This window comes from Nanorana parkeri, unplaced genomic scaffold (assembly GCF_000935625.1).
Source record: "Nanorana parkeri isolate BGI_ZX_2015 unplaced genomic scaffold, ASM93562v1 scaffold1161, whole genome shotgun sequence".
Lineage (NCBI taxonomy): Eukaryota > Metazoa > Chordata > Amphibia > Anura > Dicroglossidae > Nanorana > Nanorana parkeri.
The window spans coordinates 66,603-90,577 of NW_017307429.1; the positions used below are offsets into that span (position 1 = coordinate 66,603).

General features: G+C 42.4%; 1 protein-coding gene across 1 annotated transcript in view; it reads right to left on the reverse strand.

The window, feature by feature from the left end:
* Positions 1 to 23,975, reverse strand: part of CC2D2A (coiled-coil and C2 domain containing 2A) — an 86,040-nt gene that overhangs the window by 248 nt on the left and 61,817 nt on the right. The window contains exons 23-35 of the mRNA XM_018568244.1: positions 22,173 to 22,340; positions 20,414 to 20,519; positions 18,053 to 18,162; positions 15,139 to 15,235; positions 14,145 to 14,243; positions 12,766 to 12,942; positions 10,878 to 11,081; positions 7,898 to 7,987; positions 6,046 to 6,159; positions 5,606 to 5,740; positions 2,828 to 2,950; positions 2,150 to 2,208; positions 1,519 to 1,696 (exon numbers count right to left, since the gene is read on the reverse strand). Coding sequence (XP_018423746.1) covers positions 1,519 to 1,696; positions 2,150 to 2,208; positions 2,828 to 2,950; positions 5,606 to 5,740; positions 6,046 to 6,159; positions 7,898 to 7,987; positions 10,878 to 11,081; positions 12,766 to 12,942; positions 14,145 to 14,243; positions 15,139 to 15,235; positions 18,053 to 18,162; positions 20,414 to 20,519; positions 22,173 to 22,340 — 1,660 coding nt within the window. The remainder of the gene's footprint in view (positions 1 to 1,518; positions 1,697 to 2,149; positions 2,209 to 2,827; positions 2,951 to 5,605; positions 5,741 to 6,045; positions 6,160 to 7,897; positions 7,988 to 10,877; positions 11,082 to 12,765; positions 12,943 to 14,144; positions 14,244 to 15,138; positions 15,236 to 18,052; positions 18,163 to 20,413; positions 20,520 to 22,172; positions 22,341 to 23,975) is intronic.

A 23,975-nucleotide genomic window follows, 5' to 3' on the forward strand; every position in this document is an offset into this window, starting at 1 on the left:
ACATAATACAGCTGTTCTGTCTCTGTATGGAGTGAGGACCACAGCAATGGTGGAGGTCCTACAACTCTGAACACTCTCCCTCTCCATATACAGGAAGAGGATACGAGTCAAAGACTCCACTATACTAGGCCAGACCTCAAGTATTACTATAATGCACAGCAAGGATGATCTGGAGGCAGCCATTTTGTGCAGTGACCGAGGAGACCATATTAGGTTGTGTCACTAAAGCTACATTATCCAGAATATATGAATATTCAATCCCTAAAATGCAGCCTCACTGAGTACATTTAGAGTATATGTACACTGTTCAGTATGTCCATGTGTGTAATAAGTCAAGAAAATGTTCCCACCTTGGCTGCCAACATATGTTAATGTATGGCATAAGTGCACACAAGGTCTTAGGTAAAGCCTCAGATGGAAGCCACCAGCCCAGTCCAGAACCAGTGACATCACTCACAGTGAATATAAAGGCTTAGCTTTAATATCCTGGAACTAGCAGGTGGTGCAAGAATCAGACACCATATAGGGAATCTTGTAGGATAGACATATGGACATTACAACCGCTGATGTGTTTTTGAAGAAGCAAGGTCCATGGCTGCCATCGCTATCTTAGCAAGTCACTGACCCTGCATAACCATTCCAACACCTAATAGGTTCATGCTTATTCCAGGTCAGCAAGTCAACAACTAGTTAAGTAATGATGAGAATTAGGGCTGCACCAAAATGTTGGCCCCCTGTGAACACCCAGTGTGTCACAGGAAGCTGGGCTCTCCTTTTGCACCACCCCACTCAGCCTCCTCCGATCGGGATGGATAGTGGTGTGGGGGTGGAGACAGCCATGCGCTGCCACAGGAGCCCGGGTCGGCGGTGAGGGGGAGGAGTCAGCTGTCAAAATAGACCAAGCGCTCTTCCCCGCACCGCCGGCTCAGCTGTGACAGCAAGTCAGGATAGAGAGCGGTACAAACATTCAGGTACTGCTTATAAATAACTGCACATAGTATGAGTTACTATGTACCAGTTAAGAATGGGAAGTGCTCTACATCACTTCCTATTCCTTCATGATTGTGGTTATAGTAAACACACTGTCTCCACAAGTTATGAATAAACAGGAACTCTCAGTATAGAGAATTCCTGTTCATTGATAACAGGGGCTGCAGAAACAAGAGATTATGGACTCTGTGTCCTCAATCTCTTTTCCTATTTTAAAAAGGAAATATCAGGGGTCTGTTTATACCCTCAATATTTTCCAGAAGCCACCCAACAGTAAAGTAAAAAAAGAAAAATATTTAATAAAAATAAAATATAAAATAAAAATAAAAAGTTTATAAAACATAGAAAAATTAAAAAGGTTAGAAAAAGAACTTTGTTTTGGGTGCGGCCTGACATTTTTTGAATTTTCGGTTTAAACATTTTAATTTTGGTGCACCGCTAATGAGAATGGCAGCCCTGGAAGTTGCTTCTTGAAATACAAATCAGCGCTGGCAGCTACCATATTTCTGTCCAGCCACCACAGCTCACCCTGTAATCTCCCAGCTGTCTCTGCAGTTCTGCCCGGTGGTCCTCCTCTACATCTTTGCCGTAGTTCTGCTCCAGTAATGGCAGGAAGTGTCTCAGGGTAGATGTGCAGTATCGATTCCAGCGGGTAGGATGTCTCGGCCTCCATTCCATAATCTTCTCTTTCAGCAGTTTCTCAATCCTGTTGTTAAGGGAGAAGTCAGAAAATCACCAATGTTGCATACAGTAATTGGCCAATATATTCCATTACAAAGTTTTGTACAGCACTCTCATTGCATCTGACTCACTTTTAAACCAAATATTCACCGATGGGTCCATCCTGTGCGGACAATAGTAAACTCAGCACCTACTGGATTCCTGTACCTTGTGGGAACTTTAGTGGTGAGATTTCCTCTCCATAGTTTCCAGCTCTGTCTCCCAACCAACCCCGGAGTCTTATCACTATATGTAATGTGGTAGGAACGGAAAACCAACCATACCAACCAGCCACTCTGAAGCCATAATTTGTTCATGGCTTCAGAGTGGCCACGTACTCCACGCAGAGCCGTGCTTGCATTTGAAAATGGCAGGTGAGCAATATTAAGTGTCTACTACCTTACAGTCTAACATGGTCTGAGTATGTATTTCCTTTTACCTGTCTTGAAGTTCCGATGCAGCAGTCTTCTCTGTGCACTGATATATTAGTTCTTCGGGCTAGAAGATACAAAAACATACATAAATATCCCACCTCAACCTAACCACTGAACCATCACATTCTCAAATAATTCATCCCCACACAGCCACCTCCTCATGTATCACTTGCCCCTCCTCTTTCAGATTGTAAGCCCTCACGGGCAGGACCCTCCTTACCATCTTGTCTTGAATTGTATTGTGATTGTAATGTCTTCCTTATATTGTATAGCGCTGCGCAAACTGTTGTCGCTATATAAATCCTGTATAATAATAATAATATGTACACATTTTATTCAATTGCTAATCCCTCCCCATTCTGGAAAGTCTATTTCAAAGAAAACCTGTTGGGCATTTTAAACTTTCAAAAGCAATAGTCCTGCCAAAGGCCTTGTTTATATGGGTGGCAAAAGGGCAGCAAGTGCAGATGGTTATTTACACCCACCTAAAACTTAACATGGTGGCCATAATGTTTTCTCCACAAGCCACGGCCATGATGCTTTCTCTCACGTCTGTGGCAAGTTTTATACAGCACGTCATGTCTGGTAGGTGATGCCGCTTACCAGACACAACCACTGCAGTGAATGGAACTGCCTATAAATCAGTGACAGTCTAAATGTTGAAGTTCCTGCTCTATAAATACCTGCACACTGGTCAGTCCTGGATTTGGATAGCTTCGGGAGAAAAAGGCTTTCCATTGGTTGGGCCGCCCTGTATCAAAACTTATGCTCATTGGAGAATCATACTGATGTATATTAAACCAGATCTAAAAGGAAACAACAAACCCAAAAAAACTGATTACCACATCAACATAACAGAGGAAGCATTAAAGTACAGGTAATAAAGGTTCCTTCAATACTTTGTACTGAGGACCCGGCATACAGAAAATAAAATGCTATCTATATATGCAAGGCGGGTCATACATCAGAGAAAGTGCGAACCGCTTAGGACCTCTATCAGGTTTTTGTGACTCCATTTTTGAGATGTTCCCCCATTTGCCTTATTGACCCCCCTGTGACACAAGGACGAGAAATGAGGGGAAGGCACAGACAGTAATAAAATCCTGACCAAGGTTCTAACCTTTCCCTGCGGTACTAAAAATAGGATTTTGTTCTTACCATAAAATCTACCGAGGGACAGAGCGCTGAAGAATGTGAGACATAGTTTAGTGTCCATCTGTCCTAGAGGCAGCGGAAGCACCCTATGTCTCACATTCTTCAGAGCTTGTCCCTCAATGGACGATAGAGAAAATAGGATTTTGTTCTTACTGTAAAATCGGTTTCTCTGAGTCAATTGAAGGAAACAGCTCTGAAGAATCTGAGATGTAGGGTTATACCGCCGCCTCTAGGAGAAATGGACACTAAGCAAAGCTACTTCTCAGATTCTTTAGAGCCGTGTCCCTCAATGGACAATAGAGAACATGTGCTTTTATTGCTATGTCTGCTGGCATCTTGAGAGACTTCCTATCACTTTCTGACCATTTGGTTCCCTGCCACCAGGACAGGAAGTGAGAGGAAATGATTCCAAAATTGACATAGACAGCAATAAAAACCTGTAAGAGGTTCTAAACCTTCCCTACACTATTTTGGGGTTTTAACATCTAATAAAATTATCTAATAATAATAAAAAATAATATGTAAACCACTTTCAGTAAACCTCCAAGAGAACAACATTTGTCATTTTCCCCGGGGGAATAGATCAGTTTTTACTATACCATATACATAATATAGTGCCAGGACGCAGCTCTGTAATAAGTAGCCCTGACTTCATTACATGATTCAGAGACCAGAGAAGCAGGGAGTCGGCTTGGCACTTTGGGTGAGGATAACTTTGTTTTTTTTAGCGCACCGACAAAAATGAGCTGTTAACCCTTGCAGTGTATAGGGTAGCCCCACTGTAAGGGTTTAAGTGAAATTAAAGGCAAAACTTTTTTCCCTCCCCGCAATGTTAGTGTCAGCACTTACCTTAAATGATGTCTCTTTTTCCGATCTTCCTCTTCTTTTCTGAAGTTTTCAGCCTTCTCTCCAGCGGTGCACTCCGATCCAGCGCTGACTGCTCTGTCCCTCCGATCCAGCAGTGTCTGCATGCGGGTGCATGCGTCCATAGACTTACCTTGCGTCCCTCATCGTGTCCCTGCCGAAAATGAGAACTGCGCATGCGCGCGCCCCAAGATCCTTTGCGGCCGCTCGAGAAATTTCTCATTTTCGAACGGGACCGCGCACGGAACGCAGGGTAAGTTTAAAGTGCTGTTTGAGCGGTTTTTGTTTTTTAAAAAAAACTTTTTGCATATATCTACTGCTTGCTAGCAGTAGACATATGCAAAAAAACTGGAGGGTTTAAATATCCTTTAAGAAAATTGTCCCCCAGGGTTCTTCTTTAAACGTCGATTCCACTTCTTACTAATACCCATTCCTAAATGGTTTTCTTTAAGACCAAACTGTGACCTGGCCTGTGATTACTCTACGGGTCTCGCCCATAAAAGTTTCTGCACAATGAACTGTTGTTTTGCCCATAGCAACCAATAACATTCCCATTTCCATTCTGCCGGTGCAAATTAGAAAATGAAAGGTGTAAGCCAATTCATTTCTGGTCAACACAGACAGCTACACCCTGGGTAGAAACGCCTGTCCCTTGCCAGTATGCTGGAGAGAAGGATCCTTGCTCTCTGTGTGGAAGCAGTTGTCTCTCTGCAGTGGTCCAAGAACCTCCTGCTGAGTCCGACCTACAGCTCTGCAATCGGTATAATGAATACTCCCTGCTGATAGGAGAGCTCTAACTCTGACTTAACAGGGGGCGTGTCAGATGTTTGCAGAGACACCGCTGCTTCCACACAGAAAGCATGGGTCCTTATCTGCAGCATGTTGGTAGTGGAAAGGCTTTTCTACACTGTAGCAGCTTTTTAAAGAAAACGGATTGTAAAGCTGGCCATTTTTTTTGGTTCAAGACGCGGGCTGAGCGAACAATATAGAACAGATTCCTCAATCAACACTTACGAGCATTGATCATGGAATCTTCTGCTGTCTTTATCCGTACAAAGCTGGCAGCTTATTGGCTGCCGGCTCTGTTCTTACGAAAACATTTCTGACCAGCTCCCTCAATCAGCTGATCAAGGGATGTCGGCCGAAAGGGTGCAGACAGTGGCAACCACTGTGCAATTTTCGGCTGGTTCATCAAGAACTGGCCAAAATTCACACAGTGTATGGCCACCTTAAGACTTTGTACACCTTTTGTGCTGATGCACCTGGAATATATTTAGCTGATTTAAATGGAAAGTTTAGTTGGGCAATAAACAAGGGTTGTATAAATGATACAAGAAGACATCTGAACAAACGGTGCCACGCATAAGGTCCTGGTCAGAAGAGCTTACAGTCTGAGCCACTTCACAAGCAATAGAACAGAATGTCCATCTGTGCATACTTACATTGTCTGCATTGATGAGACAGCCGACACTCTGCAGTGGACAGAAGGTGTCATACTGACCATAGAAGCAGCCATTGCTTGGATTCCATATGATGTACTGGTTCTGCTCCAGTGTTAGTACATACACAGTGGGACCCTTTCAAAACAAAGAGAAGTTCTGTTTTAACAACGAACATGAGAGATTTTGTATACTAGAGTAACATGTTATAATGACTATATGAGATCCAAATTAAACCCAGAACACAGTAATAAGCCATTATAGGAGCAGCAGATCTGTATCTTGTTTCTGAATGAACTGTCTGACAGAACAGCCAACGATCCGCATCAGATCATACCTCCAAAAACCTGCCTAGAATGTGTAATACTAGAGAAGTCATCTTTGCTTGTACTCTCTCGAACATCAGTAATACACTCCACTGACTGCAATGTTACAAGGCTTACCTCTGGTATGGCATTTCCAATGATAAGCCACGCCTTCTTCCCCATGGCCAGGAAATAATTGCACAGCAGAACTGCATGTTCTTCTTCATCGCCAGCTAAGAGGTCAAGGAATTGCTTTGAAGGAAAAAAAGAAAAGTCTACATTAATATGTATTGCTCTGGAGAAAATGGTAATAACTCCCATCCTGTGCAACACACAATCATAAGACCATCTGTAAAAGCGTGGTGGGTTCAGAGACGAGCTGGATGACTCCACACATGCTCATTTTTTAGTACAATATGGGGGATAGGGATGTTCAGATACCAAGTACTGTACCCGGTACAACTACAAGTAAAGATACTTTTCCAGCTCCTAGACTAGAGAAAAATTCAAAGGTTAAGAGGCAGCTGTCATTTTTAAGGAGCATTGGCTGCGGAGCTCCTGGGATTTGTGCATCTCTATTTTAATGTGTGATTTAAAAAAAAATAAAAAAATATATATATATAAGTGATGCACCGAGACCAAGTACAAGTACTGACACTTGTCCAAGTCCTCACCGATACGAGTACTGATACATTTTTGTTTAGAGTCATGTGACAGTTTTTCTAAAACAATACAGACTAATGATTTGAGGACAGTGGTGGAGCCCCGGAGCCAGGTCCCAGCTGCAACGGCTGCAACCCTGGTAGTTCTCATGAAAATCCCAAGTATCTGCACCGGTATCTGAACATCCCTAATGGGGGAGTTAGTCATATTTGTGTGGGGCTACTGGTTCTGCTAGTCACAGACCATCAGAGTTTGGACTTGCATAGCAGTACAACAGCTGAAACCATTACCCTCATTTTTGGATCCATAACTCCGCATGTGAAAAATTCATTCTTAGAAGGAATTGAACGCATTCGTAAAGTTACCCTGTGGCCAAGGAACACACATTGAAGTATTGTAACAAGCAGTAAATAAAAACTTTAAAACAAGCCCTTACCGACCTCTGGAGTAACAGAGCATCTGGAGCAATGAATCCTCAAAGTTCTCACCTGAAGCACTAAACTCAATCCTTAAGCCAGCTCGGGTCACCCCTCTTTTGCTCCCAGCAATGATTTGGCAGCCCTCTGGACTTCTAATCTCCTACGTAAATATCGAGCAGGAACTCTGGGAAGGGGGCGGGGGTAGCTGCTGAGAGAATTATTTCAGTGCTTCTGCTGTGAACATCGTGGGATGAACTGCTCCACAGTGCTTGCAACTACAGAGGTCAGTGAGCACTTGTTTTCAAGCTCCTTTACTGCTTGTTTAACGTAAATACTGAAATGCCCCTAACCTGGCCACAGCTTCACTTTAAGCGGAACCTGTCTAGAAAGAAATATGAGTTGTGATTACTGATGATTGTTAGATGTGCAGGGCTCCAGGGTTATCATACTCATTCTTGTTTCACCTCTGACCCAGAATCAGAGTACGTATGATATTTACATGCTTGTTCCAGGTCACCAATTTGATAACATAACAGCCCCAGAGAAAGCGTGACATATATTGGATTGTCCAATGATCTAATCCTCTGTTTCTAGAAGGTCAGATCCTACTGTGTATGGCCAGTTTGAAGCCTTAGGGGCAAACCTTTCATACAGATTTAAGTTCTGAGGATCCTTGAAGCAATCATTCAGCTCTTATAGGAATTTTGTGTTCTGCATGTATTGTTCATGGATTATTCCCTTTCCCATTGAAAACGAGATGACTAAAATTTGGGTACAAAAGATATCCCAGTATGCCCAATCTGATGCTTGAACTGAACACAATACTCACACTGACCACATCGTGTATGGCCTCCCTATCAGCACTGCTGTCTAGTAAAGGGTTAATCATACATGCCATGTGTACTCACATCTGACGTGCTCCATAAATTACAAACCCCTGCGAATGACACATTGTCCGGCAGGAAGGGTATAAGGGAGACATAACGAGCCACCAGTTCCTAAGGGCAGAAAACAGAAAACGTCTAGTACTTCACACAAGCAGCACAATGTGTAAATACTCATCAATATGAACCTTTCCAGAAATAAACATGGAGGCTGCCATGGCTGACAATGCTAGTTACCTGGCCATTATGCTGACCCTCTGACGTCCATTACTGACCAGAATGTAGAATAAGAAAGTAAGAAGTCCTTATCTACATACTTGTTCTAGTGCAGAGACGCAAAGTATTGAAGCTATTGTTTCACAATGACAGCTTGTATGACAGAATGAGGAGTCATCAATGGCCGCCTTCACATTCCTCTCACAAGTTGTTTCAACAATTACCATTTCTTTTTGGAATACTCATTTTTAAGGCGAATGCACAGTACAAACCCACCACCTACACAGTTAATAAAAGATTATTGCAACAATCCATACATACATGCCACTATGAGTATATATATTGGTTGCCGCTGAGTTATGACCACACTAGGGGATTATACCTCCAGTCTGTGTGTGACATGTTTAACTCGAGTAACATCTACTCACGGTTCCTTGGTACTCCAACCTGTCAATCTGAATCATTAGGCTGTTATCCACTTGAACTTTTGGCTGATATTTTTCATCATAGCCCAGCATCAAACTTTTCAGGTGATCCTCGAAATTAGGTCCTCCTATATAGACCACGATTTTAGACAGTCCCTGTCTTTGTTTTCAAAAAGGTTTCTCGATCAAATGCAAAGACCCTTTTTCCTCCTGTTATTTAGTTTGTCCATGCCAACTGATCAAATGATCCCCTAGTGTGGTCATAACTCAGCGGCAACCAATATATATACTTACCGGGTCATATACCATATACCTAGCTATATCTTACTTGAATTTCTACAATCAAGATAACATCATATATGTACACCTCCTTCACTCAAAGACATGAACACCCTATAAATTGGACTTAATACCAAGAAATATTGATTTTTGAGTAACACTAGGCAGTTCACATAATTTATTGGATATACAGGTGAAACTCGAAAAATTTGAATATCGTGCAAAGTTAATTTATTTCACTAATGCAACTTAAAAGGTGAAACTAATATATGAGACAGACTCATTACATGCAAAGCAAGATAGTTCAAGCCGTGATTTGTCATAATTGTGATGATTATGGCTTACAGCTCATGAAAACCCCAAATCCACAATCTCAGAAATTTTTGGGCAGTGTGGGCCGGTGCCAAGTCCTGCTGGAAAATGAAGTCAGCATCCATATAGAGCTCGTCTGCGGAAGAAAGCATGAAGTGCTCCAAAATCTCCAGGTAAAAGGATAAGTTGCATTAGTGAAATAAATGAACTTTTGGACGATATTCTAATTTTTCGAGTTTCACCTGTACTTTCCTCATTCATCAAAGCCCCTTTTTTGCTACTCATTTTTCCTTCATTTGAGGACCACCACATGACATTAATTGCGCTGATCAGCTAGCTCCCTGTGTGTTTGAATAGTGGCATGCATGTACAGATTGTTGCAATAATCTTTTATTGACTGTGTAGGTGGTGGGTTTGTACTGTGCATTCGCTTTAAAAATTATTATATATTTGTATTTAATAAAACTTTTTGATACTACCATTTAACTCTCCGACCCTCGTTTCATAGCTGCACTACTACACTAGCTGCACCACCTAGGTTAGAACTAATTGTCTTAATTGTTGCCTCCTCTGAGCAGCTGAGGGTTGTTTGCTAGCCAGTGAGAGAAATCAGGTTATTTCTGACCAATTGAGGGAGTGGAACTCTGGGTACACCTTTTCCTTTTTTCCACCTATACTTGGGCTGACATGCTGAGCTCAGGTTAGGAAGGCAGTAATGTCACCCCAGGGCAGGAAGTGTGTTACGACATTACATGAGAAAGGAGGTGCTTTGTAGTTCCCATGTAGTTCAACATGGGAAGAGTTGATGTCACTTCTTGAGATCTCAGTGCAGCAGAAGCAGAGTGGATAGGACATCATTAGCTCACTAGATTTCTGACAAGATGAATGGGTATTTTTTGCACTTATCTAACAGACAAAACAAAACGCTTTCAATGGTAAATATAACAGACCAAAAGGGAGCAAATATTAGACTTTCATCATGAAAAGCCTTTACTGCTCCTCAGTTTAGAGTTGGCAGTGAATTATATGGCTCTGGAATTACGATTCCCACTCAGACGTTTGTGATACCCAACGTGTGGCGAAATCGTTGTTTACGTACATGTGCATGCCCTACGCATGTGTGTTTTCTCGCATGCAGATGGCGGGGACGGTGGAGTTAGTTTTGTTAATTTATTTTATTGTTTTTTAACACTTTTTTATAGTTACCTTTATTGCTATCACAATGAAGCTAACTAACCCCTACGTGATAGTGTTTGGAAGTGACAGGTTCTCTTTATGGAGACATCAGAGGTCTATTAGACTCCTGATGTCTCCCCTGCCCTCTAAACACAGGATTGTGCCTGATCACCTGTGTAACCGGCACTTCATCCGGCTTCTGACAGCTCTGAAGCAGGAAGCGCTGAGAGCACTTCCTGCTCCGTTGATCACAGAGCAAATCAGGGAACTGCAGTTCCTTGGTGTGCTCCTGCTCTCCATGCTGACACTCTTTGCCCTGGTTCCGGGCTCCCCGGGAACCCAAAAAGCACAGTGGGGGTGGGGTGTGTGGGGGAGGGCAATACTTTCAGAGGCGGAAGGCAGCTTTACAGCCACCCAGATCACTTGTACTTAAAAGCCCTCCACCTGCTGAAACAACTGACAGCAAGGTCATGGCTGCAGCAGCATCTTGGTATAACCCCTTCAAGACCAGGAGGTACAGGTGCGTGCTATGGTCCTGAAGTGGTCAGATACAGATTAAGGCAATAGCAGGCAGTCTCCCCTCCAATATTACTTACTGACGTTGCTTGTACATTATTGGTGTTGGCTTCCAGAAGCTGCTGCGGAGGTTGTAAGGCCTTGATGTATCGAGTGATGAAAACTGTACTTCCGTTAATGTCTGTGACGGTGGTCAGGCACTGCCGGTTGGGGAATTTTACAGCGGCTTCGCTCTGGAACTTCTCCGCAGCCTGCAGTAACTTCTCATCTTCTCTGCTGTCAAACTGAGGCACAGCAGCATACCGCAAATGTTAAAGTCAACGTCTGATCGAAATTTCCACTTCTTAAATATATAACAATGGTGAATGTAGAAAATTCTGCCATTTTGTTACCATCCATAGTTCCAGTGTAATACGATGTGCTAAATAAGAACTGTGTATGTATGATTCAGTTTTCATGGTCCAAGGAACCACATTGTAAGAACCAACACAAGACAAACATAAGGCCTCATTCACACTGCCGCGCATACACACGCGTACGCGCGTATTGTACCATATGCAACATTTGCAAATAAATGGCTCCATACACATAGCCGCATATGGAGCCGTTTATTTGCGTAGCGTATATATGCGCAAAAACAGAATGGAACCAAGATGCGTCTGGGCAGCGTATTTCTGCTTATTTTACGCGTATACGCATGTTTGCGAGTGTATACAGTTCATTAAAATTTCCATTAGGAATGATGCATTCTGGGAATGCACGCATATACGCGCATAGACGCTCGTATATACGCAATATACAATTTTGCTTGCGTTGTGTGTGAATGAGGCCTAAGGCTGAACTCCGAGAAGAGCAAATATTGTCTAAACACAAGAGCCATGTGTGGTCTTACAGGGATCCGGGTGTGCTTTGGGTATTTCTTCCAGATCTGGGCAGTAATGCAGTTAAAGGGCTTGTTCACAGCATCTCCACACCAGATCTGGATGCGTTCCTGCAAATGTGGTTATGTGCGTTTGACGAGTTTTGGTGCTTTTCGGTTTTGCTTAGGTTTTAGGTGAGTTGCAGTGTGTTTGCATTTGTCTGCATTCTAGAACAAAAAAAATGTAGAATGCTGTACTGTAATAAAAGTTCTGATACTGAACGCAATGGTGTGAACTAGCCCGATTTTTACCACTGGAATTAATATTCAGGATTGGTCAAGATAAACAATGTTCTGGTCTGGATCTGGTGTGTACAAGCCCTGAAACTTTGCCTCTGTTCAGGAGCTTCCTGTAATATAGACCGGTCCCTGCTGCTCTCTTTTCTTGTGCAGGGCGACTGGTCTTGTACCCGCCCCCTCCTGTAGTTTTCGGCAGGCAGCCTGTGGTAGGTGGAGCATGCTGAGCTCCTCCCACAGCTCTGCTCTCTGCACAGGCTATGTACAGCCTAGTTAGTGATGGTATCACAGCTACTTTTACTAGGTGATATCTTTGTTTGCAAAGGCATTTGGTGCATACCCCTTGTGGCTATTGAGGAATATATTTAAACAAAGGTTTTCATGCCTGGAGTTCAGCTTTGATTTTATATACTGTAAAAGCTGAGCAAACTTCATGGCATTTATCTTTATAAAGCATTCCTTCCTTCTTCCATCCCTTACTCAACAATCCACTGCACTGTAACCGAATTACTGGTCACAAGTTCATCCTGAAATGAATGACAGGCTGCATTCTGAGGATTATTTTACTCATGATACTCCAGCCCAAAGATTACATAAATTTGAGGTGCGCACCGTTAAGTATGCAGGGCCCAAGAGGCAGTGAATAAATGAATGAAAGAGTGAAAGATATGGAGCAAAAGCTGGCACTGCTGAATGAAAGGCATTATATGACTTGTTATATTACTTTGCATAGCGGTCTATTTACAGAACAATGCAGCCGCATTACATACACACACAGCACAGTCAGTAGGTACCCCATGTAGGAGAACTACCTTTTCCCTGATGGGCTCTCCAGGCACAAGCTGAGGCTCAATGGTAATAAACAGGGTTAGGAAGGAGCCTTGGCTCAGGCTTCGGACCGATTCATAGCCTCCATCGTTTCCCAAGTTGCGCTGTTTGCTGTATCCTAGAAGCACCGGGGGCGTGTCAATCCGGAATGTTCCATCAATCTGTAAATCAGCAGTTACCAAAGACAAAATGTATGATATGAGCCATCTGCTAGGGCTGGTCTCCAAAAAGCAGGTTGTCCCTTTTATAACCTCTCTCTATTAGGTCGAGTCTGCACCTGTCTTCCTTCATTGACAAGTATACACAAGTTGGACCTACTGTATGTTACTATATTAGTGGTATACCTACAGAATTTGAACCATACTTTTTATATTTCATTTTAGTTTGCCTGAATATAATTTGTTATAGTTTTTTTGCATTTGTAGCAGTTGATCAGGAATCATATTTTTATAGGACATCTCCAGGCAAGCCAATAATCTACCCTTGCAGTGGGGCTACGCCTGCACTGCAAGGGCTAAGTGTACATTTTTATCTATGGCCTGGAGTAAAGCAGATTTACTTACCCGATACCCATTTCCCTGGCAGTCAGCGCTCTATTCTGCTCCAGCTGTGGAATGTCCCTTTGTGTCCTCATGTCTAACGTAGGTACATGGAACCTGCATTAGATGATGTCAGTGGTCCTTAGATCTCCAGAGTCCAGGGAAGAAGAGGCTGCAAGGACCAGTCTAGCAACCCGGTGGGAGCCGGCAGGAGTGGGGATCAGGTAAGTAAATCTGCTTTACACCAGCCCCTAGACACGTGCACTTAACCACACCACTGCAGGGGTAGCCCCACAGTAAGGGTCCTTTGTTTGTTTGCCTGGAGATGGGCTTTAACGTTCGAATCAGAAAAACAGCTACCATAGCCCACTGATCACCAATATGCTTTCTTAAAATCACTCCCTGCCTGCTATATCTCCCCCAGCCACGCAACCTTGTAATTTTGGTTGTTCCCATCCACTCGGAGGTGTTCCAGCTCCCACCCCCACCCCTTGTAATCTCCATAACATAAAAAAACATGTTCGGGGACTTGGGACCTCTTTGTGACTGCCGTGGCAGATGTGCAAATTTGGGAACTCTAGCTCAGACCTTCACACAGAGTTTCGGAATGTACTAAACAACACCTGGGATATCTGTTTCAGCTGGACTGGCCCTTTAATAAAAGCAGTTTGAATTAGTCCCAGCTTTCAACAGATCCTCTTTTGGTTATGGTGATGGTACTCCCCCTCCACCACTTTCATAAAACCTCAAACCACCCTAGTTTTATCCTTTGTTCCCCTTCATTTCCTTTGTAGATTTCTAGTTTCTCCAAGACCCGCACTTACTCTGGACTGGAAATAAATTGTAGTAAATGGAATTCTGATAGATCCAAGCCAGTGCCTCTCGACTCGAGTATGAATGCCACTTCCTCTCTCCCGATCATCCTGAAAGAGGCTATGTGTTATTTTACTCCATAAATAATAAAAAATGTAGTCATGGATTGTTATACACCACCATAGGTAAGGGGGCAGAAACCACAAACTTGTGAGAAATGTCACCAGCACACCAAAAATCCATTAAGGATCACGCAATTATTTATTTAAAACTGTGTCAATTAAACAAGCGCTTTCGGGGCCACACACGGTCCCTTCATCAGGCATAGCATTGACCGTCAATGCTATGCCTGATAAGGGGCTCTATGTGGCCCCGAAAGCGCTTGTTTAATTGACACAGTTCTAAATAAATGAATCGGTGATCCTGTGACAATGAAACTGTCACAGGTCGGCTCAGTAGATCGGAAGTGAGCAAATACATACTGGCGCTCGCTCACTTCTCGATCCTGTGCCGGCAGAGAGCCGTGACAGGGGAGGGACTGGATTCCCCCCTCCCCTGTCCGATCCTCTAGCGCTGACTGGCGGAACGGACAGGGGAGGGGGCGGGTACAGCTGGCTCTGCCTCTAGATAGGCAGAGCCAGCTGTCACTCACGCAGCTGGGTGGATCCAGACATAATTGCCGGGATCCGTTCCGGCTGCGGCGTCTCAGTATACCGCGAGCTGTAGCTCGCAGTATACTGAGCTTTGGGTGACGGGAGGACGCTAGTTTGTGTCCTCCTGTTACCCTTAGAAGAACTATGGGGAAAAGCCCTAACCCCATAGTTCTCCTTTAAAGGATTTTTGGTGTGCTGGTGACGTTTTCCACATGATCTACAGCAAGCGACGCCATCTGCAGTCATTCTAAGCACCCTTCCCCAATAGCTGAGACATCTGGTAAGGAGTGCAGCAAGTCTTCTCTATCTTTCATGAGCAAACAAAACTTATGTCATGAACTTTACAACTTACCTCTAAAATATCAAAGCAGACTTCATCAAACACATTGATGAAAATATCGTCTTTCACGGACTGTAAACTGGTTGTGCTATAATCACCATTAGGAGCCCTAGAGAAGAGAAGGAGCCAAATTATCATCCAGGATCATGTACAATAGTCACAAATGGCTCTAAAAATCCAAATACTGTCAAAGTCTACAGCAATCAAAATGCATAATGTCCAATCCCTTTGTTGTGCCATTATTCTTACTGTGTTAGGCATAAAGACCGACTTAAAGGGACTGGGACAGATTCTGTCATCAAATACGAGTCCTGCTACACAAATAACAAGGTGCCACACATGAGGGGGAAGGAAACTCCTACATACCTTTTACAAGTGGGTCTGGTATCATTGGTATCATGCTTTCTTCATCAGCCAAACACAAATAAGAAGGAACCAGAAACTAAGCACCGAGAGTCCTCTCTCTGACTGGATGTCCGTATTTACAAAACTGCAAAGCTCCCCTGACATCTCATACACACACAAGAGCTATTTTTCTATCATCATATCACTCAGAGATCATAGTCTGCCTGTTGTAAAATCATCCTATAAAACAGCATGTCCAAAAAGTTGTTAAAGGAAAACTGAACTCTGAAAGCTGTGCCCAATAAAGGCAGGCAGAGGGTAAAGGACTTGTCACCAATATTTGGCTGTGGTCACCCTGAAGCTGATCTTTCCGCCGTTACTGACCTATCATGGGTTGTTCTGTACTCTGTTTCTGTGTGGAGGGGACCATCTTGGTAGAGGCAGGGCTTTGCTTCCTCATGTCAGATCCTCCAGCAAAAACAGTGAGCAGCTTAGGCCCCGTTCACATTGAGCGATTTATCGCTCGGTAATTCCCGCGCTATCGTGGCAATTTACTGCGCGATATCGCTCTCCAATGCTTCTCAATGGGGCAAAGGGTCCTGCTGTCGCGGATCGTGCGTCGCTACAGCAGGACTCTTTTTGGAGCGGATTTAGCCGCGAGTCAAGCTTGCTCAATGCAAGCATTTGCACGACAAACGCGCGATTTGCAAACCGTTCAATGTGAACGGGGCCTTAATAGTGACACCACATTTCACTCCAAATCTGCTAAGGCTAACAGTCACAGGCAGCAGTGCCTTACTGCCGATATACAGCTATGAGGCTCTAGGCACAAGAGTGGTAACATACCAGGATGTGCACTGCTAGTTTTAAGGAGGAATTCCAGACAAAAAAGGTACATTTATTAGGGCACTGGTCTACATTTTCCCTATAAAAGAAAATGTTAACTTTAATGATGCTGCAACGTAGCTGCAGAAGGTATCATATCTGCCATTGACATGATTTAATTTCCTTGCAGGGACTAGGACAATGACAGTTTGAATGGAATCATGTAATAGACTTTCAATTCACCCAGAGAGTATATGTTTTTTCATTGCTTAGTGGTATATTATTCACTATACATAGGATGTTATGGGCGTCCTACACAACCGTGTTCACTCAGTGTGGCCGAGGTAGGGGTGGCCGGACTATCCAGGGACTGCTTATCTCTGGAGGAACACCATAGAATGGACAAGGTGTTACTGACCTTTCCGATTAACATTTGCCCCTTTGGGATGGCTGTTGGGCCTCTGCTACAGCCATAGGTTTCACATTGTTGCCCAATCCAGCCAAATATAGTCAGATCAGGCTTACTGTCAATGCATTTCTATGGATGCTTTTAGGACTTTTTCTCACAGCAGCATGTTAAAGATGAAACAAAATGGTTGCTGTGGCAAAGTATGTGCTGAGGTAGGGGATTGAAACATCACAAGGTATAGGGAAGCAAATCTCTTACATCAATATGGATCAACACACATTGATTGCATTGAAGAGAGCAGAACACATCCTTCCTGCCAGCTTTGGTATTATTCCTGGTAAAATGGGAACTCCAATCCTTGTCCTGCTACAGTGTACAATGGTCAGTGGATCATATATCTCCTCTCTTATATAAACAGGGACCAAGAAGGTCAAATCTGAGATTCTGGGATCGTAGGATTGTAAAATTTGAAGGCCCTACGAAAACATGGAGGGGTTACTTCCTCTAGTTCAGCAATATTACAACAGTATTAGAATTGAGGAAAACTGAATTGAAGGGAGTTTTAATGGATTTTTATAATTCTCTCAAAAGCCACTGTTGCTATAATAAGGCACATTTAATGGAAACCATATGGATGACCAGAGGTCTGAGTGTAGAGGGGGATAAATGTGTTATTGCGACTATATTGTAATTAAGCACAGATGTCATTAATACTGTCAGTTATATACAAAATAAAACACCCTTTAGTGTATAGAGTTGTGACGTCTGCATACTTGTTCCAGATTAGCAACAAAACTACTGAACCCAGAGACAGCCAAGCAACTAGCATTTTTGGAAGGAGAGGACAACAAAGGAAGGCTCCATATTTTTTTCATGAAAGGTTTCCTTCATTGTTCTTGGACAAAAAGTAAAGCAGTGTGGACCAGGGGGACCTCTTGCAGACACGTAGCTAAGACTGAGGAGCCAGTGTCTGGAGGAGAGGTATAATCCATAGTGATAGGACAACTTTATTTCTTATGTCCAATCTCCCCTGGGCAGGGAATACCCCAGAGATCTATCATGCCCTGCCTTCACTGCAAGGAATGATGGGAGAGAAGGTAAGAAACCGCTAAAACTACAAAAATAAAACTATATGTTAAGTCAGTCAGTGGCATATCAAATCCATCAACCAAAACACCCAACAAGAAAAGATAAACCATAGTTCTACTCGAGTATTTTCGCATATCCTCTGCGTACCTTAGGCGCCTCTGACACACCACCACCTTTGGGTTTTTGCAAAACTTCTACCATATGACATACTATTATGGCACAGACATTGGCACTCATTATCTTCATAGTTCTGTTTACCTAAATGGCAGCTCAAGTTCTTCATTCCAGTTGGGATTTGGTCCATCGGCTGTTGAGGTCTGACATACAGTACGCTGAAATGAAACTTCTACAAATGGCCGGACCAGGACCTGAAATATCACAGGATGTAATACGTTTCTACCTAGAGCTTATTTAAGGTTCAACTCCAAATTGTTCCACAAAAGAAAAACATCACAACCCCTTTTCCAAAAATGATCTGATTACCTTGTACCTCCATCTGATTTGAGGCAAAATAGAAAGTCTTTACTATGGGCAACTAACAGTCTCTTAACTTTAAAAAAAAATATTTACATGTGTTGATAATTGAGCAGGTACTTTGTTTTCTCTCAGATATATGTTAATCAATACATTGCTTATATAATGTAATAGAAAAAAAAATCAGATAAAAACCTACCAAACAAAATAATGTCATAAAATGTGTCTAACATCGGAGAAAAAATATCTGGCATATAGTATTTCTCTCAAGACATCAAATGTATACTTAAAATATAGTTCCCACTTTAGTGTTATAGATGTATAGATCCTCCTAAACAGTTCTACAAGTTCTACCTGTTCTTGATATGTTGATAATGGTACGCACTTATCTAAAAGATGTGTACAAGAAAAACACAGCTGATCAAGTTCTGCTTCCCCATGCTCCCTCACTGCTCCATTGTTAGGTAAGAGCCCTCGATAAATATCATGATGGCAATTTATCAAAACAGGAGCAGACAAAATCTGGAGCAGTTGCCCGTGGCAACCAATCAGCTTCTCTCTTCAGTTTGTTCAGTTAAGATTTGAAAATGAAGCTGATTGGTCACCATGTATAGCTGCTCCAGATTTTGATAAATTCCCCTCCGTGTGTCTATGGGTATGGGGAAGAATGTGACCTCTTTCTCCCCCTCCAAGGATGCAGTGCAAGGCCCCGGGCAGCCAGTAGCCGGGTCCAAACATTGTTACAAGAGGGAGGGAAGGAAGTCATTAATCCTGTGTATACCAAGTGACTTATGCAGGGTTCGGAATCCCATGGGGGAAAGGTGCCATGAGGTAGTACACGGAAGAGAAATATCAGTGGGCGGTAGATTGTTCTTTCAACAGAACCTGTCACTATGCCCTGACTGGAAAAAGTGAACATGTCTCTTTAAGGAAGTGATGACTGGTCATTAAACCAGAAAAGTATTCAGAGGGCCACAAGTTAGCTTAGAACATAACCTGTCATTAGGTCCCCCTAACGGTCAAAACATGCAGAAATAATCATATGAAGTGTAAGAAAACTCCAACAGTGAGCTTCTCCCATTTGCTACCTTTTAGTCTTGTAAATATAACATTGAAAGTGTTTAGTTATATTTGTTCAATAAGTGATTTGTTCCATCCTGCCAGAAAGCAGAGGTGTCCTGTAAACATTTTTAATTAGCTCTCCTAGTTCTTGGCCTTGGACCACAGAATAATTAGTCTTTATGTTGTAAGGATGAGGAGAGTGGGAAGGTTTGAGCAGTTTATCAGAAGACAACTGAGAAGGGCTGACACCAATCAGTCCACAAAAATGCTGTTTGTTGTCAGTCCACAACAGGACTTAGGAGCTGAGTGAATTTCTGGCAAATCATTAGGCACTTTTCTATTATTGCAGGGTGTTTAAAGGGATAAAACATGGGGAAATAGGCGTGTATGGAAGATGCATGGCATATGCTGTTTTTTCCCAGACATCCACTTTACAAAAATTATTATTCCAAGCATAAATAGCTCCATTCAAAAACTGGCCACGCTGCATCTCTCATTCTAACAGGAACAAAGCAGATCTACAGTAATAATATCTGAGATCAAATAGATGTACAGCCATTTAAGAGAAGATGTGACAGCTCATGTAGCTCCTAATGGCCACCTGCTTTGGTGCAATGAAAGTGTCCTCTGACCTTACTAACAGTTTCCTTCCATGTGTAAAGATGTGCCATAAGGCAGCAATAGTCACAGCTCACCAAAGATAAGTTAGATTATACCAAAATGACATCATTATTTTCCAAATGTATATAACTATGTGAAATTTTAAAACATTAGGCAATGTATGTACATCTGCCATCTGAGAGAAGAACCTAGGCTGCTATTGCTGTCCTGAAAATACTAGCAGCCTGGATGCCGTGCTGATCCTGACGTTTCAATACTTTGTACAGAAAATGATAGAAATAAGGAAATCTGAGTTTTCTCTGGTTTTCACCTGCAGCATGCTTAGTTTGACCCTGTGATCCTGAAGCATCAAAGCTAGACATATCCAGGCAACTAGAATTTTTAGGTGACCTTCAACCTTACTTATAAGCTGTATATATTTTACAAGAAACATTGACATTGTATTTCTGGCAAATGTTGTACCTGATTAACTGACCACTCTGGAGACGGGGCTTGCCCTTGAGGGGAAGCTGTGGTTGTAAACATCTCATTAAATGATCTTGAAGATCTGGATGGCTGTGCTTGTTTGCTATAAAAGAATATTTAATGAGAAGATTGTTCAATGGGAGGAAAGGAGGGAGAAAGTGACGTGTGGATAGGTAGCACTATAACAGAGTTTACAACATGATACTTACATATACAGATATAAGATATCTAAGATATGAATACAATTCTACTATGGTTAGGGGGTGGTGGGTATAGTAAACACTAATACTAATGCCTAAGCTAAAATAATCACTTATGTAAAACAAAAATACAAAAATGTCCCAATAATCAGCCCCCATCACGAATCCAGAGCTGTCACTGATTTATGTAACATTGAAAAGAATTACTAAGAAACAGAACATTCATTGACTTCCCTGCTCTGGAGAGAATCCAGGTAAAGGAAAATAACAGCAAGAAACTCATTTCCTGCTCAATTCCAGGCAATAAATCTCCAGGGAAATGCTGTACAATTCAGATTAGAATACGGCAAAAAAAAAAACACAAGGCAAGCAGGGTTATTATGGTATACGGCTGTATGTCTGTCTTTTTTATATGTGGCTGTAAATCAACAAATCATCTGAACCAGAAGAACCATGGTCTGTATACTGAGGAACAAATGTGAAGATCTCACTATAGGTTCCAAAACCTGTACTCTGACCACATGAATGGCATAGAAGGGGCAGCTCTGAGCTCAAACAACTGACCATCAAGTACAGCTAGTCAGACATTTAATAGCCGTTTGCCATAAAAAGAATGGTCATACTATGCTTCATGGGTAAGCATTAATGTCTACAGTATGGTGTTACGCATCTTTAGTTCGGTGGTGTTTGATATAGGTCGGGACCTGACTGCAGGAACACCATTATTTTGGTCATTTGCTGGTGGTAAGTAATACGGGAAGTATGGATATGCATTTACCTCACAAGGCAGAAGGGGTTGCTAAAGCTTTCGTGGCCATTTTGGGGAATGTTCTAGCCTTATGCTCAGTGCTGCATTGGTGAGTTTGGGATGGGGATGGAATGGAAGGAAGCCAGGGACACATGCATATCGCCAATGTAGTGCTGGTGGGTAATGTGATAACTTATGCTTAGTGAATAGCACAATGATCTTGCAATGTTCCTCTCCTCGGTCCAATCCCAATCAGACTACTATCTACAGTATATAAGGCTTGTTTCACTATATTTTCATGGATTTGTTCAAGAAGTTAAGAGTTTCCTTCCACAGAACCAAAAATATATACATTATACAGATTAATTGGCTTCCTCCCCCGTGTATGGGTGTAGCCGCATAACTGGCTTTAGATTGTAAATGTAACCAATGGAAGGTACTGGTGTTAATGCTTCAGATAATCGGAAAAACTCTGGAATACATTAGCTATACTACAGTAGTGCACACCTGAGCAAAGATTGGGAACTGGAGCAAATTCAAATGCAATCTTACAGTCCATCAAAATGGTACCATCATAATGCTCATTTGTATGCCCATCCCACTCATGTTTGAACACTCCACTCCATTATAACGCATCATCTGTGTTTTATGTGCTTCCATAATAAAAGGTGAAGAAAATCTAATCCTTCACCTAGTTCTCACATTTGTCCAATGTATGTCTTCTGAGCGTACTCCAATTTGTTATGCTTTGTATTTATTATTATGTGACAAACTGCACCAAATATACTTACTATCCAAACTCTCTTACCTAGATGTCGGTTTCCTAACTGGAACGTCATAAGCACGGATGACATTCACTAGGACCTTGATATCCCCATCAGACAGATTCTGAGCAGTCACCTTCTTCCTCTCTTTTCTCCTTGGCTTCAGGGGACGTTTCGGCTCAGCTAGCTTGAAGAGGTCCATTCCTAGAATTCTGATACATTGATGTAGTATGTTAAATCTCAGAACGTTTCACAAGAACTAGTTCTGCTAAACATCTACGTACACAGAACACTCCTCAGTGACGTTTTCCAGAAATGGTATGGAAATTGTATTATTACCTGTGCTAGAGGCTAATGCAAAAGGCAGAAAAATGGCATGCCCTCTGACTGATAAAATGTCAAATTGTATAATACAATTCTGTATGCCATGAACCCGTTTGCCAACCAAACTTCAGCCAAACTTTTTATTGCTGGCTAATTCCCATTAGTGATATTTCCACTCACTTCCTGTTCTGCTGACAAGTTGTCACAAGGACACAGAGACAGAATCTCCCTTCAATGTGGACAAAGAAAGAAACCAAAAAACATTTATTTAGTAGAGTGTTAGTAGGGCCAGTAGTGGGGATTGGCATCAAAGCCATAGATCCTCATTTGTGAGATTGGAGCATTATCTACAAAAAGGATATTGGGATTGAGGCCACAGAACCTCATTTGTGAGGATGGGCATTGCTCACAATGAGGTGATTAGCATGTGGTTCATAGTCCCTTTGTTGAGGCCTGGTCATTGTCTGCAATAAGTAGATACACATTCAGGCCATAGAGCCTTGCTTATGTGACTAGAACATTAGCTACAATGAGGGGTTCAGCATTCAGGCCACAGATCCTTGTTTTTGAGGCTGGGACATTGTTCACAATAAGGGGGATCGGCATGCAACCCATAGATCATCGTCTCTGAGGCTGAGGTATTGTCTACAATAAATCTATCAGCATTTAAGCCACAGATCCTTGTTTTTGAGCCAGGAACATCGTCCACAATAAGGGGAATGGCATTCAGGCCACAGATCCTTATTCATCAAGCTTGGGCATCATCCACAATTAGGGGATCGGCACTGAGGTCATAGATCCTGGTTTGCGAGCCTGAGACATTTTTGACAAATAGGTGATCAATATTCATGCCACGGATCCTTGTTTGTAAGGCTGGGTCATTGTCCACAATGAGGGGAATGGCATACAGGCCGCAATGTAGATAATTTTTTATGAGGCTGGGTCATTGTACACAACAAGGGGATTGGCATAAAGCTTGCAGAATATTATTCCTTATAATGTAATGTACTAGTCTATACTAGACGTTGGATAAGTAATGCCATTGTCTATTGCTTTTACACATATTTCTTGTGTTTACATGTTTTCCTGGTTTCAATTATATTTTATTATGTAACTAATAGGCTCATGAAGCTCTTAAAGTTAGCAGTTCATCTTCGCCAATACTATATTAAATATTACTCATGTTAATTATTTTGTTCCAGAGACGTCAGTGAGGAATGCACTGTAGACCGACACTGTGGTTACTAGTGTACAAACCTTTACCATAAAGTTAATGAATATTAAAGATACAAGATCTGTTTAGATGGCTCAGTGAGAATAACATTTAAGGTGCCTCTGTCCTGTGACTAGCACTATGGGAATCCATTTTGCCCCAACGTGACAGAGTCCCTGTCATAGAGTGACCCCAGTTGGTTGACACATTACTGTGAATTGCGCTTTGCTTTCAGCATAGGAGGAATGAAGAGGTGAGAGTGAGAGAGCGTGTGAGAGAGAGAGGGGGGGGAGAGGGGGAGAGAGAGGGG